The 14,381-nt window shown below is 47.8% G+C and overlaps 2 protein-coding genes across 4 annotated transcripts in view; both read left to right on the top strand.

Annotated features, from left to right (window-relative positions):
* LIX1L (limb and CNS expressed 1 like) overlaps positions 1 to 8,519 on the top strand; it is a 37,714-nt gene extending 29,195 nt beyond the window's left edge. For both annotated transcript variants that reach the window (XM_075560774.1, XM_075560784.1), the window contains 2 exons: positions 6,107 to 6,184; positions 6,379 to 8,519. In XM_075560774.1, coding sequence (XP_075416889.1) covers positions 6,107 to 6,184; positions 6,379 to 6,621 — 321 coding nt within the window. In that variant the 3' untranslated portion in view covers positions 6,622 to 8,519. The remainder of the gene's footprint in view (positions 1 to 6,106; positions 6,185 to 6,378) is intronic.
* Positions 8,520 to 12,406: 3,887 nt separating this feature from the next.
* Positions 12,407 to 14,149, top strand: LOC142459299 (RNA-binding protein 8A). Of its 2 annotated transcripts, none has more exons than XM_075560762.1 (6): positions 12,407 to 12,602; positions 12,828 to 12,887; positions 12,989 to 13,063; positions 13,350 to 13,486; positions 13,716 to 13,852; positions 13,958 to 14,149. In XM_075560762.1, the coding sequence occupies exons 1-6, from the start codon at positions 12,536 to 12,538 to the stop codon at positions 14,001 to 14,003; spliced, it is 522 nt and encodes a 173-aa protein (XP_075416877.1). In that variant the 5' UTR covers positions 12,407 to 12,535; the 3' UTR covers positions 14,004 to 14,149. The 2 variants fall into 2 exon arrangements, with proteins under 2 accessions (XP_075416877.1, XP_075416867.1); XM_075560752.1 differs by having other exon boundaries at positions 12,408 to 12,602; positions 12,986 to 13,063.
* Positions 14,150 to 14,381: the final 232 nt, after the last annotated feature.

Genomic DNA, 14,381 nt, shown 5'->3' with positions numbered 1-14,381 from the left:
GGAAAATTTTTTTGTTTTTCTTCTTTATTTTCATAGTTATCTACATATATATTAATATATACATTTAATAAAATGTTACAAAAATGTCACACTCGGTGATATAGGGAGAAAATCATATCATCTGCAAATAATGATAGTTTCACCTCTTCCTTCCCCAGACGAATGCCTTTGATGTCACTTCTTTGCTTTATGCTATTAGCTAAAACTTCCAGCACGATATTAAATAGGAGTGGAGACAAGGGGCATCCTTGTCTGGTTCCCTTTTTCAGTGGGATTGTGTTAGTCTTTTCTCCATTGACTACCACGTTGGCTGTTGGATTTTCATATATAGTTTGTATTGTCTGAAGGAATTTTCCTTCCATTCCTATCTTTTTAAGTGTCTTAAAAAGGAATTGGTGTTGGGTGTTGTCAAATGCTTTTTCTGCATCTATCAACATTATCATGTGGTTCCTCTAGTTTTTCATGTCAATGTGGCAAATGATACTAATGGTCTTTCGTATGTTGGACCATCCCTGCATCCCTGGTATGAATCCCACTTGGTCATGGTGAATTATTTGTTTTATATACTTTTGCATTCTGTTGGCCAGTATTTTGTTAAGGATTTTTGCATCGATTTTCATTAGGGATATTGGTCTGTAGTTCTCGATTCTTGTGGGATCCTTGCCGGTTTGGGTGTCAGAGTTATACTAGCTTCATGGAAGGAGTTCTGGAGTTTGCCGTCTTTTTCTACATTCTGAAAGAGTTTGTATAGGATTGGTGTTAATTCTTCCCTAAAACTTGGGAGAATTCTCCTGTGAAGCCATCTGAACCATGGGCTTTTAATCCCTTGATAATCTTGTCTATTTCTTCTCCATCATCTTGGAATTTCTTAGGATCAATTTTCTCTGTAGAAGTAAAAACGTGTTTATTTGCTCTAATTTTGTTACACGCTTTTAGTAAGGAGGACATTTTTTCAGTTAAAATGACTAACTGAACTTTGTCACACATAAGATTCCTCTTCTCCCCCTTCTGTTTTAACCATTTAGATTTTAAAGCATTGCTGGCAATCTCGGGTAACTTGCTAGGCTTTGACTAGTATAAGGACTAGTTAGATAGCCTTCATTGTTATGTAAATTTTCACTCTCAGCTCTAAGAGAATTAAGAGAGCTAAATTGTGAGAATTTACCATACTTTGAAAGACTGAAAAAATTCTTAGTAAATGTGTTCAGCTGTTCTTGAAGGAGCTTATCAAGCAGACATTTTTCTCTAGGTTTATCAATAAGATTATAGGCTCAATTAAGCCATTTTGCCTTTCAGGCTTCTCACACTGCATGATTTTACAATCATGCAATCCTCTCTCTATGGTAACTTCTCTCATTCCTATGGAGCTGGATTTAGAGGAAGTTAGTGGGCGGGTCTTAGGCCCTTCTGAATGCCCTAAGGAAATGTCTCCGTATCCTAAATTTAAAAACCCTTTCCCTTAAATTTCCAATTCCATGTGGGTGCCCTGTCCTTTCCCCACAACAGCATTCCAAAAGACCCCGTGATTTAAAGGGTGGTCAAACTTCTCAAGTACTCTTTCCTGATAGGCATAACTTTTAGCTCTATAAATGCAAGGAGGCAAAAATTGGCTTAAGCGATATTCTTTTATAAACCATATCAGAATTCATCACTGCCTTAACTTTTTCATAATCCTTTTCAATAATTCCAGCAACAATCAGAACGCCTTGATAATTTACATTAGACTTTCCTAATAAACATCCTATAGTTCTTTTAGGTAGCGAACCCCAATTACCGCTCTTAATTTATGATTTAATCACAGCTTTTGGCTTTACTTCACAACTCTGATCAACTCCAGTACAATTTTAATTGCCTGTGTACTTAGGTTAAATCTTCCTGATGGAAACTGTATTACTTTTTCAATAAGAGGTTCCTGCTTTTTAGAATCAGCAAACTGCTGTGAGGGCTCCTGAGCCTTCTCTTGGTTAATCAGGGTTATAGCAGCCAGAACAGGGGCTGGGCTTTTGCCTGTTTGACTAGGTCTGGTCTTCTGCTGTGAGATTGGGGGATACCTGCAGTTTCTCTTTAAGATCTTTGCTCTGACAGGCAAACACCTAGCCTCCCATGTTCTGCTGGGCGGGGTCTGTATCAGGCTCCTTCCTCTATTACTTGTGCTCCCTTCAGAGGGGCTTGGAGCACGCCCTGCTACCCGTTGTTTGGCTGGGCATTACTTCCAGGTAAATGTCCTCTATTGCTAAACTTTGAATGACCACGCTTTGCCCAGTGACCACCTCTCCTCCCAGCAGGGGCAGAGTCCAGTTTCCTCGGACTCTTTCCCTGGGTCTTTTCTGCTGTGAATCGTCCTGTTCTTTTGCAATATCTGCCTGCAGTCTCTCTGGTAATGTCCCTCTGCTCGCATGTAAAGCATCTCCCGTTAGGTCTGGTGTAACTTGCCAAAGCAGCAGCCATGAGGTTGGCCCTGTGCTCATCTGTCCCTATATCCCTGCACAGCCTGACATAATCTGAGAGCGTGCTCTGTTCTTTGAATGGGCATATGGCAGCCTGACACGATGTATTGGAGTTCTGAAACGCTAATGTAAGAGTAAGATTATCCTATCCGCTGCCCCTTTGTCCACCTCATTCTTGTGGACAGCATCCTGCAACCTGGATATGAAATCTAGGTAAGGCTCATCATTCCTTTGCTTTATTGTTATGTAACTAGGCCGTCTGCTTCCTGATGGTATTAATTTCTCCCAGGCCTTTAGACAGACTTCTCTTACTTGAGCAAAAGTCTGCTCATGAAAGTTTAATTGTGATATAATTCTCATCTCCTAGCAGCCGATGAACCCCTATATCTATATCTTTGCATTTTTGCGTGCTCCTGCAAGGGACTGCCTCGTTCCACAGCATCTGATATTGTAAAGATTCTGAAGGGGAAAGGCACACCTTCGTCAAAGCTTTCCAGTCTGCTGGGATCCAGTATTCCGTATCTGCCATATTCTTGACCATACCAATTACAAATGGTGAATCTGGACCATAACTAGATACTGCTTGCTTGAGATCTTTCAGTAGCTTAAAGGGAAAGGCAGTAAGTATATCGCCTTTCTTGACTCCCTTCGGGGTGCTGCTCGTCAGGCTCCCTGTCTATAATTCTAACGGGATAAGCCATTCTGAATTCTAAGTCTGCTTCTTGAGCTATACTCTTCTCCACCCCTGAGAGCAAAGGTGCTTTCCTACTCCCTGACTCTTTGCCTCTCACTTTCCCAGCCTCACTTTCTAGGTTAAATCTATTTGCATTTCTTTGGATCTAATCTCTTCTCCTCCAGCACTGGCTTGCTTGATAGTATTATGATTCCCTGCACTACATTCTGGTGGGGCAGATGCTTCTACTCTGCAGTTTACTGATTCAAACTTCGTTTTCCTAGCTACACCTAAATTCTTCTCATCTGCCTGAAACTCATTCTGCCTGCTTCTCACCTGATTTAAGTCTGCTTAGCTTAGAGGTTTCTCACTGCTCTGCTGGTCTTGATTCTTTGCTCTCTCACCCTGCAGCGGCTCCAACACTGCTTTAATCTGCACCCGCAGCTCCCAGGTCTCCAGGGGTATGCTCTGCCCTCCCCTGTGAGCTTTCCTTAAATTAGTAGCTACCTTATCCCAGATCTCCATATCCAAGGTTCCTGACTCCAGAAAAGAAGGATTACATTTCGTTACCACTTGAAGAAACTCGTTCAGTCTCTTATTCGTTACCACTACATTTTGTTTCTTCAAGAGGCGGCAAAGAGTGATACCACACTCTGTATCCTTGCTCTTTGCCTGACCCATAGCTCACTCAGACTAAAAAATTTGCTTAAACTTAAAAAAAAAAGTCCCGATTCACCCTCACTGTCCGATGAGGCCGTGCAATTGTTACACGGGATATAACTCAAAAGAGTTGTTCTCCTACGGGGCCCCACATTGGGCGCCATGTGTCAGGGGAAACCAGCCCCTAACACATCATTACAGGTCCGATAGGCGCAATTGTACAGCGATAATAAGTAAATTTCATAGTAAAGTTATAGAGAACATGAGAGATATAAGTACTGAAATAAATGGAGTCAGACACAGTTCATAGTAGCATGCTCACCTCAGCCCCACTTAGTGGTCCACGTGGAGGGAGAGAGAGAGATATTTAATCTAGCCCATGTTTTTTTATATTCTCTGGGGACATGCAAGCCCCCTAATTACAGGTGAGGACATACATCACAGGAAGGGGCTGTGCTATAGGTAATACAGTAATGAAAGGGGGTGATCTAGGGACACACACGCAATAGGAAGAGGAGGGATTGGGGGTACACATGTGACAAGATGGGCGGATCCTAGGTACAGGATGGCAGCCTAACCTTGGATGTCACAGAGCCGGTTTGGCAAGTGACCATTATCTGTAGGTGGGGTGTGAACTCCACCTACAGGAACCAAGCTAAGGTCGCAGGCCTCCACCCCTGTGGTGTGGGGAGACAGCAGGCTGGCAGGGACTGCCTTCAGGGAAGATGCCTGTGAGCATCTGACCTCCCCCCACAGCTATGGTTCTGTTGAGATTCTTGACGTCCTTTGGGGATAGTCTAGAGAGGGATTGTTTTTCCAATAATTTGTCCATGTCTTCCAAGTTGTTGAATTCATTGGAGTACAATCTTTCGTAGTACTGTGTAATTATCCGCTATTGATTTTTGTTATCTTCTCTCTAAGCTCTTGTATTTCCCTTTGGTATGTGGCCTTTATCTCCTCTATCATTTCATCCTTTTTCTGTATTGTTTCCCTCATATCCTGTATGCCTCCAAGCAGCATTCTGAACATTTCTCTCTGTGGCACCTCAGTGTCTGCTTCTTCTGTGCGTGCCGTTATGTTCAGGACATCTTCTGGTGGTACGTTTTGTTTCTCCGGTTTTTTCGTTGAGGTCCTTGGGGCTGATGGCTCTTTGCCTAGCCTTGTTTTAGAAGAGCCAGGTGCCATTTTCCAGGGAGACAAAGAACACTGGATCTCTCTGGGAGACTTGTAGGGATGCTTCTTCTAACTGCCTACAGCTTATTTCACTATGGAATTAACCTACCACTTTATCCTCCTGTGTCAGGAGGCTGGTGGGTCGCCTGCTTTGGTCTAGAACAGTGCAAATGGTGGTCGGAATTGCCTTGATCAGGTAGATTGGTCAGAGGTTCCTGCTGCAGCTGGGAATGTTGGCAAGTGTTGGCTGAACTGCCTCAGTCACTGTGGGGCAACAGAGGAAAAATAGGAAGTTAGTGGAGCTCACCTAATTGGTTGTGGGGCAGGCGTAAGTGCCCTAGGCTAAGGGGAGTGGTCTGGAGGTCCGCAGTGGTATGAGAGAACTGGGAAGAGACGAGGAGTAGAAAAAAAAATAAAAAATAAGCCTCCTGAGAGAAGAGAGGGAAACAAAAGTAACAATATAGCTGAGCCCACATCCCTGCCCATGGAGCTGCAAGGGTTTAATCCCTGCCCCAGGTGGCAGCAAACTGTGGAGGTACTGAGATAAAGCCCCTCTGCACTGGCTCCAGTGGTCCCGGCTCCGGCTGAGACAGTGGCGGGGCTAAGGTCAAGCCCTAGCCGGCCTCCACTGTGGTAAGCAAAAAGCCCCCAACCCCTCAAAATCTTGTGCATCTGTGCCTATTTATCTCTATGATGCTCCTCCTGGGCCTCAGCAGTGTTGAATTTCCCTCTTCGTACCTCTCCTGGGCTGATTTCTGCAGAGCCCCTCTGGTATGTGTTACTCAGTCGCCATCTTCCCGGAAGTCTCCTTGTTTGGGGATTTTAATGAGAGTTTAAAAACACCACCAGGTATTCTCCATAGTTACACAATTCTAAAGTGAAGGTCTGGTAGCATCTCAACCAGAAAACAGTTAATAGCTCCTTCTAATCCTCAGTGTCTTGAAACTCAAATGGGAAGGAGGGGAGATGGTTGTTGTCAAGTATCTTTGACCACAGAAACGAGTTCCTTCTCCCAAGGGCCTATCAGGCAGACTTGGTCAGCAGTGAGAGAGACTTTCGCAAATAGGTTTTGTAAAAGGCTCCCTCCTGTAAGTCTCGTGCATCCTCCCACTTGAAAACCCCCATCTTGGCTTCTCCGGTCTTCTTCCCCCAGGAGCTAATGACCGTTTTCCAGCTGCTGCACTGGAATGGCAGCCTGAAGGCCATGAGGGAAAGACAGTGCTCCCGACAGGTAAGGAGACTGCGGATGAGGGCCCTTTTCCCACCGGAGCCATGCCGCTCTCGCCAGCCTTCTTCCCCCACCGTGAAGTTCCCCTTAGGAATCCATCAGCTGTCCATTCGGACTGTAAGGTCAAGTTCCCTGTCCAGTCCATCTCTGTGCTGTGACCCTCAACAGTGACTTCCACTCCCTCTCCCCGCCCCCAGGAGGTGTTGGCCCATTATTCACACCGAGCCCTGGATGATGATATTCGCCACCAAATGGCACTGGACTGGGTGAGCCGGGAGCAGAGTGTGCCAGGGGCTCTGTCGAGAGAGTTGGCCTCAACTGAGAGAGAGCTGGATGAAGCGCGGCTGGCCGGCAAGGAGCTGCGCTTCCACAAGGAGAAGAAGGATATCCTCATGCTGGCTGCTGGGCAGTTGGGCAACATGCATTCTCCCAACTGCTAGGCACCCACGGCCCGCACACCTCCCCTCTCGTGGCCCTTTTTAGATGGCTCCTTTCTAAGACTTAGAATGGTTTGTGTATATACTTTTTCAATTTTATACTTTCAAATATAGATATATATATGTGTGTGTGTATAAATTCTACACCTGGATTCCTATTTGCTAAGAAATCCAACCTCTTATTTCCAGCTTTGGGATGTAGTTTCGTTTGAAACACCCCCACTCCCCAATTTACAAGAAGGATGTCTTTGGTGCTTTGCTGGCTCTCACACGCCCAGGTCCCCTGTATAGCATTTCAGTAGCTAGGCTTGGCTGTGCACATCCGGAATAAGGGCTGTGGGCCTCACTCTCTCCCTCATTCTTGCTTTCTTTTGGATTCAAACAGGGTGAGTCTGACACCTGTGACTTTGTTTTATCTTGAGCAAGCTCTGCTTGGCTGGGTACCAAGTTGCTCCTGCAGTAATTAGATTTTCCCAGCCTAAACCCTCCCACTACTTCCCTGCTCCTCCCCTGTCTTCAAATGCTGCTGTATGCTTAGGCGTCATTATTACTGAGGCTTGCCTAGGAGCCCTGGCTTAGTGGATATAGATACCTTGGGCTGCTAACTTCAAGGTCCACGGTTTGAAACCACCAGCCACTCCTCAGGAGAAAGATGGGGTTTTTTTCTTCGGTAAAGAGTCTCATAAACCCACATGGGGCAGTTCTACCCTGTCCTATTAGGGCCACTGTGACTCGACATTGAGTTAGTTTTGCTTTGGTTGTTGTCTGGTTTCTTGTTTATAAATTAAGTCTGAGAAACTTCCCAGGAACAAGAGGAATTGCAAACACAATTCATGGGCTTGCACCATGCAGGCTACCCCTCAAGCATACCTATACCAGGTATCACCGCCCCAGATTTCCAGGTACATGCCACACTCCAGAGAGGGGTCAGGGCTAAAGTTGTTTATGTTGCAACATCCCCCTTCACTCCTCATGTGCTTAGTCTAGATCTCCCTTCTTTCTGTCCTCCATGTAACTTTTTGGAAACATGATCTGTCCTGTTTGGTAAGGGTCCTGTCCCTCTCCCTGCCACCCGGACACTGCCGTGTGCTCCTTAGAGCAGTCGCCTGTTTTCAGTCTTACTCGTCCTCCACATCAGGAGAAAGGACATGAGACTTAGGTACGACACCATCTCCTACCTGGACCCTGGAGGACTGAAGAAAGGAATCAGTGATCTGCTAGTTGTGTGTTCTTTAGGCGATGTAGTTCCCCTTGTCTCTGTGATCGCCTTTATACAATAGTGCTGAGTGTACTTTCCAAATTGAGCCTGGGAAATTTAATGCCCTGCAGTTGGACTTTCTATCTAACAATTATACAGATTTTACTTTTAGAAACAGATTTGGAAATAGGTCACAATTTTACTCTTCTGGATCAGATATGGTCAAGATGAAAGATAGCCTTTTTTTTTTTCTTCTTGCTTTTGAAATCACCTTGATGCTTGGAATACGGGATCAAATATAAAGGAATGTAGAATCCGTGTTTAAGAGGGGTTTTCTTGAATTCTTCAGGCATTCTCCATGAAGCATATTGCAGTGCGTAGAGGCTCCTAACCTGCATTAAGTAGTAGCTGTGTCTATTGTGGTTGCTATTCCTAATCCAAAAGCCATACACCCTTCAGTCCCTCCTTAGTCCTTTCTCTGAGAAGAAGGATCAAGGGGTAGGATGTGTGGGAGGAATTTTTCCTTGGACTTCCTGGATTTTCTCCTCTCAAATACCAACCAGTAAGATTCCCAAAGAACATGGGGAGGAAAAATCTATTCCCTGATCCTGTTTGGTATTCAAGGTTTTTCTGATCTTTTCACTGTTTTCTATGTATTTTCTATGTATAACTTTATACAATTAAAGATAGAATTTTGTCTAGTGAGCCAGATTGACTCTTTTCTTGAAACTGAATGTGTCAGAAGAGTTACACATTAATGACCAGGAAAATGGGACTTGTCTTGCCCCTCCTCCCTTTTCTAAACCAATGCAGTGTCTGAGTTCTGCCCTTGGTCCCTTCTCCAGTGGCTCCACCCCTTCCAACTGACACGATGGCTCTTAGGCCGCTGTACACACCGTCCTCTAATCTGTTCCTGTGTGCCAGCCTGTTTTGAGATTTATATTTCCTCTGATTGGGCATCATCGCGTGGGTGTCACAAAAGAACTTTTTTAATTCACATGACCAACACGAAACTCATCTTCTCTACACATGGGCCCCTCTTACTAGGGTTCCCAGATCTGTTATTAGACACCTAATTACTGTATATACTCGTGTAGAAGCCGAGTTTCTCAGCACATTTTTAATGCAGCTTGGGTGGTAAAACTGGGTGCCCCAGACTTCAACCCAGTGTCGCAAGGTGTGAACGCAATATCCCGGTGTGGAGGAGGGAACCGGTGGAGAGGTCTGGGAGGCTGGCCCCAGCACCATAAATTAAGTGGATTCCTGCCCCTCCCCCGAAAAGAATTTTTTCCAAAGGACGACATTGACTCTGCAGCTCTGGGAGATGGACATATTTGATCAGAGCACACGGGAGCAGATGAAGGGGCAGGAGGAGAGAGTGGAGCACAGCCTGGCCCACCAGGCCGTGATGATGATGTTCCTGAGTAGAGCAGCCAGTCCACAGAGAGAACAACATGGCTGGCCCCACTATGAGACATGATGCCCCTCAGTGACTAAGGGCGATACAGGGGACAGCACCGGAGACACAGTGTGGGAATTGCACCTGACCTGATCCCACCACACCGAGGCAAATCACTGGGGGAGTGCAGCGGAACAGCAAGGGAATGGAGTGGCAAGGTCCCCAGGGAATGCTGAAAGTGGACTTCGGGACCAGGGCGTGGTGCCCCAACAGACTGGACTGGAAAACGCTCCTAAGGGCCAGCAAACGATCCCTGAACTAACTAAAAAAAAACAAAACAAAAAAACTGGGTGCCTCGGCTGATATTCAGGTCGGCTTATCCTCAAGGGTATCCGGTAAACTAAACCCCTCAGATTCCCTTTCCCTCCCCTGCTGTCAAACAATCGCTCTGCCTCTTGTGGTTCATGTCCTGATAGCCGCTGTATCACATTCGACCTGGTCTTGCGTCCATTCTGCACTGCCCTCAGACTTCCTGCTACAGCACCGTGACTGCCACTCCCTTGTCTAAACCCTCAATAGCCATCTTCACCTGCAGTAGGGTTTCCTAACCTTTATCTAAGCATCTTTGGTTATCAGAGATTATTTTAAATGGTACATAGACAAACAAAATTTTTAATAGTTTTACTTTTTTTGAGATTGTAGGGGAAAAATAGTGCCTTTTCATTTAAGGTGGTAATAGCAAATTTTTCTTTACTGTAAGTTTATACTTAAAAAGTCTGAGGCATTCAGTAAGAAAACAACGTCTGAGAAACAATACTAAGTAAAAGATAGCAAAAAAAGTTACTCCATAAAAGACTACTTGAACATATTAAAGCTCATGAATACTTAAATATTTGAAGTAAAGGAAGTTCATGCCTTCAAGATTAATCCCAAAATCTTTAGCGCTGCATACAATTTGACCCTAAGCTGTATTGTTGGCTTTATTTCCCAGTCGCACACCATCAGGCTTACAGACGTCTTTGCTGTTCTGTCGATATTCATCCGTTTAACAAATCTAATGATCCAGGTACTGAGGTAAACTTTGGAGATATCACTGTACCTCCGAGTCTGCTCTGAGGCTTATATTCTAATGGGGAAAAAAGACATGAAACAAATTAGAAAGGAAGTAGGTTACTAAAGATTTTGATTTAATTCTGTGCTGGAGAGTAGGAAAATGGATAAAAGCCTTTAGGGGTGACCGCAGTTTGGAGATCTAGAGATGATGCTAAGCAGATGAAGCACCAGAGAAAGAGCACATGAGCAGAAACTGTAAAGGCTATTTGCACATATTAAAGATCATGACAGCTTAAATATTTGATGTAGAGAAATTGCTTGCCTGTGGGATAAATTGCAGTCTCTAGCCACAGTTGAGGGAAATTCACTTAGCCAGAGCTGGGGGATGAGTGGTGCTGGGGAAGAGGTTGAAGCCATAGGCAAAGCAGGCTGAATTTCACTCTTCAGTGCAACAAAATGTCAAGGGAAGGGTGTGTGGCTGGCATGTGAGCAGCTGATCTTGAAAAGGATTACTCTGCCTACTGAGGCCTCTGCTTGGAACACTGCTCAGCCGACCACTGCAGTTCAATTACAAAGCCCTCTTCACGTGAGTCTTCCTTAGGCTAACGCCTATTGCAACCCCCTTCTTTGTCCTGGCCTCTGAGAGCAACGCGCATTCTGCCAATAAGACTCTTGATCAAGTAATTACTTGGTTTTGTATTGGCAGCACCTTCGCTAATTTGAGCCACACACTCATGGAAGCAAACATAAGTTTGCTTAATGAGCTAAGCTAGTAAACCTACAGTCCACCGATGCCGAAGGCTTCTGGAATAATTTCACATTTGGGGGCAAAATGAATTTTCGGAGGTGGAATACCTTTATTATCCTCAACGCAAGCAAAAGTTCTTCTTTTGTTCGATGCCATGACCCCTACTCAGAAGTGGTAAGGAGAGTTTGGGAGCGTCTTAATGTAAAAAAAAAAAACTTGTCACAACAATGGCGTTTCAGCAGCAACCCGGGCTGTGAATTACCTGAAGAGCTACATCTTCAATACTGCAGTTCCTACCCAAACAACTTTCTGAATCAACATTGCTGAGTGAGGGTTTTTTTGCAACACACAAACCAACCCCCCAAACCCCTGCTTGGAAGGTGCCCTGCCGGTGCAATGGGGTCAGCGTTGCTCGGCTAATTGCCAGAGAGGTGGTTCACGCCCACCGGCCCTTGTGGGGAGCTCGCTCGCTAAGGCTGCCCTCGAGGATTTAGTCTCGGAAACCCGTCAGGAGGAGCTACTTAGCGTGCAGCGAGCGTCGCCGAGTCAGAGTTGGCGCGACGGCATAGAATTTTGGCTCTGATCAGATATAGAGCTGCACCCCAGAACAGTACACCCCTGGGAATGTCCCATGCCACACCTTCGGATGCGAAGCGCCGGGAGCAATGTTCCAGTAAGGACACCAGGTGGGGTTTACAGCCCACGCGCTTCCCTGACCCTCGCGGAGGAGGCGTCACTGACTCCGCCCACTCGTCCAATCGGAAGCGCTACGCCCGGCGGAGATGGAGTCACGGACCCCGCCCACTCGTCCTATTGGAAGCGATAAGCATCGCGGAGATGGAGTTACTGGCTCCGCCCACTTGTCCAATCGGAAGCGGTACACATCGCGGAGATGGAGTCACTGGCTCCGCCCACTCGTCCAATCAGAAGCGCTAAGCATCGCGGAGATGGAGTCACTGGCTCCGCCCACTCGTCCAATTGGAAGCGGTACACATCGCGGAGATGGAGTCACTGGCTCCGCCCACTCGTCCAATCGGAAGCGGTACACATCGCGGATATGGAGTCACTGGCTCCGCCCACTCGTCCAATCAGAAGCGCTAAGCATCGCGGAGATGGAGTCACTGGCTCCGCCCACTCGTCCAATTGGAAGCGCTAAGCATCGCGGATATGGAGTCACTGGCTCCGCCCACTCGTCCAATCAGAAGCGCAACACCCGGTGGAGGAGGAGTCACTGGCTCCGTCCACTCTCCCCATTGGAAGTGTTGCACCCGGCGGAACCCGCCCCACAGGGCTATGAATTGACTTCCACGTCCTCCCCGCCGAGGCCGCCTCCTATTGCGTCATTTCTCTGCGCCGGGAGGGATCTTGGATTGTGATTGGTCGACGTGCTCGCCTCCCTTTCCCTCCGCCAGTTCCCGAGGGCCGCCGAGCTTGAGCTACCGCGCAGACTTTCCATCTCGGTGAAGCCAGAGCAGCGCGGACCAGAGCCCGCCCCGGCCGGAGCTCCCGCGCAGACAGCATGGCGGACGTCCTGGATCTTCACGAGGCCGGGGGCGAGGATTTCGCCATGGATGAAGATGGGGACGGTGAGGGCGGGGCAGGCGGCTGCAGGGAGCGGGCCCGTGGAGCGCAGGGTCTGGGAGGAAACAGCGTCCTCTCCGGCGCTGGCAGAGGGGGGCCGGAGTGGACACGCCGCCCCGGGGAGGACGGCAGTGGGACCGGGGACGGGCGGGCCTGGAGGCGGTGGACGCACAGCCAGCTGCTCCGATGACTGGTGTCTGTTACCCACTCGCTCTTCCTTGGGGTTCCAGAGAGCATCCACAAACTGAAAGAAAAAGCAAAGAAACGGAAAGGCCGCGGCTTTGGTTACGGTGAGTGCCTGGGGGAATGGGGTGCGGCGGTCCCGCGTTCGGAGAGCCCTCCTGGAGCCGTGGGGAGTCCCCGGTGATGTGGCGTGTGTGCCTTACAGAAGAAGGGTCCCGAGCACGGATGCGTGAAGACTACGACAGCGTGGAGCAGGATGGCGATGAGCCTGGACCGCAGCGCTGTGAGTGCACCCGAGCCTGTGTGCTTGGCGTGGGGCTGGACTCGGGGCGCCCACCCATCTCAGCCCCGCCGGGGCCATCCCCACAGCCCTTGCGGTGTTGGACCGCGTCGCCGCAGCCACTTTGTCGACCCAGTAGGCACTTGCGACCAGGGAGGTAGCGCTGAGTCAGGAAGGGGCAGAGGTAACCTGAAAACCCCCCAGTCTGCAGTCTACTCCCACGGTCTGATTTGAAGGTTTCCTCGTGTGCTCAAAACTCTCTCCATCCGCCCTCCTGCCCGGCCCACAGCTGTTGAAGGCTGGATTCTCTTTGTCACTGGCGTTCACGAGGAAGCCACTGAAGAAGACATACACGACAAATTTGCAGAATACGGAGAGATTAAAAACATCCACCTCAACCTGGACAGGCGGACAGGGTACCTGAAGGTGGGATTGCATCGCTTTCCCCTCTCCCTTCACTTAGACAACTTTAGTGTGGAGTTCTTCCCTGTTTGAGGATGTGTTTGGCCAACAGCAGATTGAATATGTAGGGTTGGTTTTTTCTTTTAAGTTAACTTGAGCATAGATTTGAGGAGGAAGCTGCTTAATGATTTTTGGTATATGGGGTTTTGATGCCTGTCTTTTTACCCCCTCCCTGCCCCCCCTCCTGCCCCAGGGGTATACGCTAGTGGAGTACGAAACATACAAGGAGGCCCAGGCTGCCATGGAGGGACTCAACGGCCAGGATCTGATGGGACAGCCCATCAGTGTGGACTGGTGTTTTGTTCGGGGTCCGCCCAAGAGCAAGAGGAGGTGAGGAGCAGAGGGGGGGACTCTCTTGGTGAAGGGGCTGGGAGTGGATCCAAACAGGGTCTTGTATGAGGTCACTGTGACGGACCCCTCCGTTTCCTTCCCTAGAGGTGGCCGGAGACGCAGCAGGAGTCCAGACCGGAGGAGGCGCTGACGGTCCTCTGTTGTCCAGGTGTTCTCTGCAGAGGTTCCACGTGACCGTGCAGCCTTTGAGAAAGCGGGCTGTTGATCTTTCAAAGCTCTTACCCTTGATCTACTTTACGCTTGAATTGTGAATAAACACGCCAGTTTTGTTTTTTACTTTTTAAATTGTCCTGCATTAGCACTGGAAGCTGTGAATTACTGTTTACAGTAAGGCAATATGGGTATTGTGAAAATATTCCACCCAGGGGCTGAATTCCATGGGCCTTCCACAGTGGCTGGCGTGTCACCTACCAGCTGGGGGCAGTCGAGACACTGCTTACAACCTTAGCTTAGATGCAAAACTCTGAAGAGTGGCAGTGAGACGTTCTCTTACAGGAAAGTCTCTTTG

This window comes from Tenrec ecaudatus, chromosome 1, assembly GCF_050624435.1.
Source record: "Tenrec ecaudatus isolate mTenEca1 chromosome 1, mTenEca1.hap1, whole genome shotgun sequence".
Taxonomy (NCBI): Eukaryota; Metazoa; Chordata; class Mammalia; order Afrosoricida; family Tenrecidae; genus Tenrec; species Tenrec ecaudatus.
The sequence above is the reverse complement of the archived record's forward strand: the minus strand, read 5'-3'. Positions and strand labels throughout refer to the sequence as shown.

What these genes read in the sequence shown, in the direction of transcription:
- LOC142459299 (XM_075560752.1), top strand. Translation starts at nt 12,536, where the DNA reads ATGGCGGACGTCCTGGATCTTCACGAGGCCGGGGGCGAGGATTTCGCC. An exon ending in GGCGGACAGGGTACCTGAAG is followed by an intron (nt 13,487 to 13,715) that starts GTGGGATTGCAT and finishes CTCCTGCCCCAG; the next exon opens with GGGTATACGCTAGTGGAGTA. An exon ending in CCGCCCAAGAGCAAGAGGAG is followed by an intron (nt 13,853 to 13,957) that starts GTGAGGAGCAGA and finishes TTCCTTCCCTAG; the next exon opens with AGGTGGCCGGAGACGCAGCA.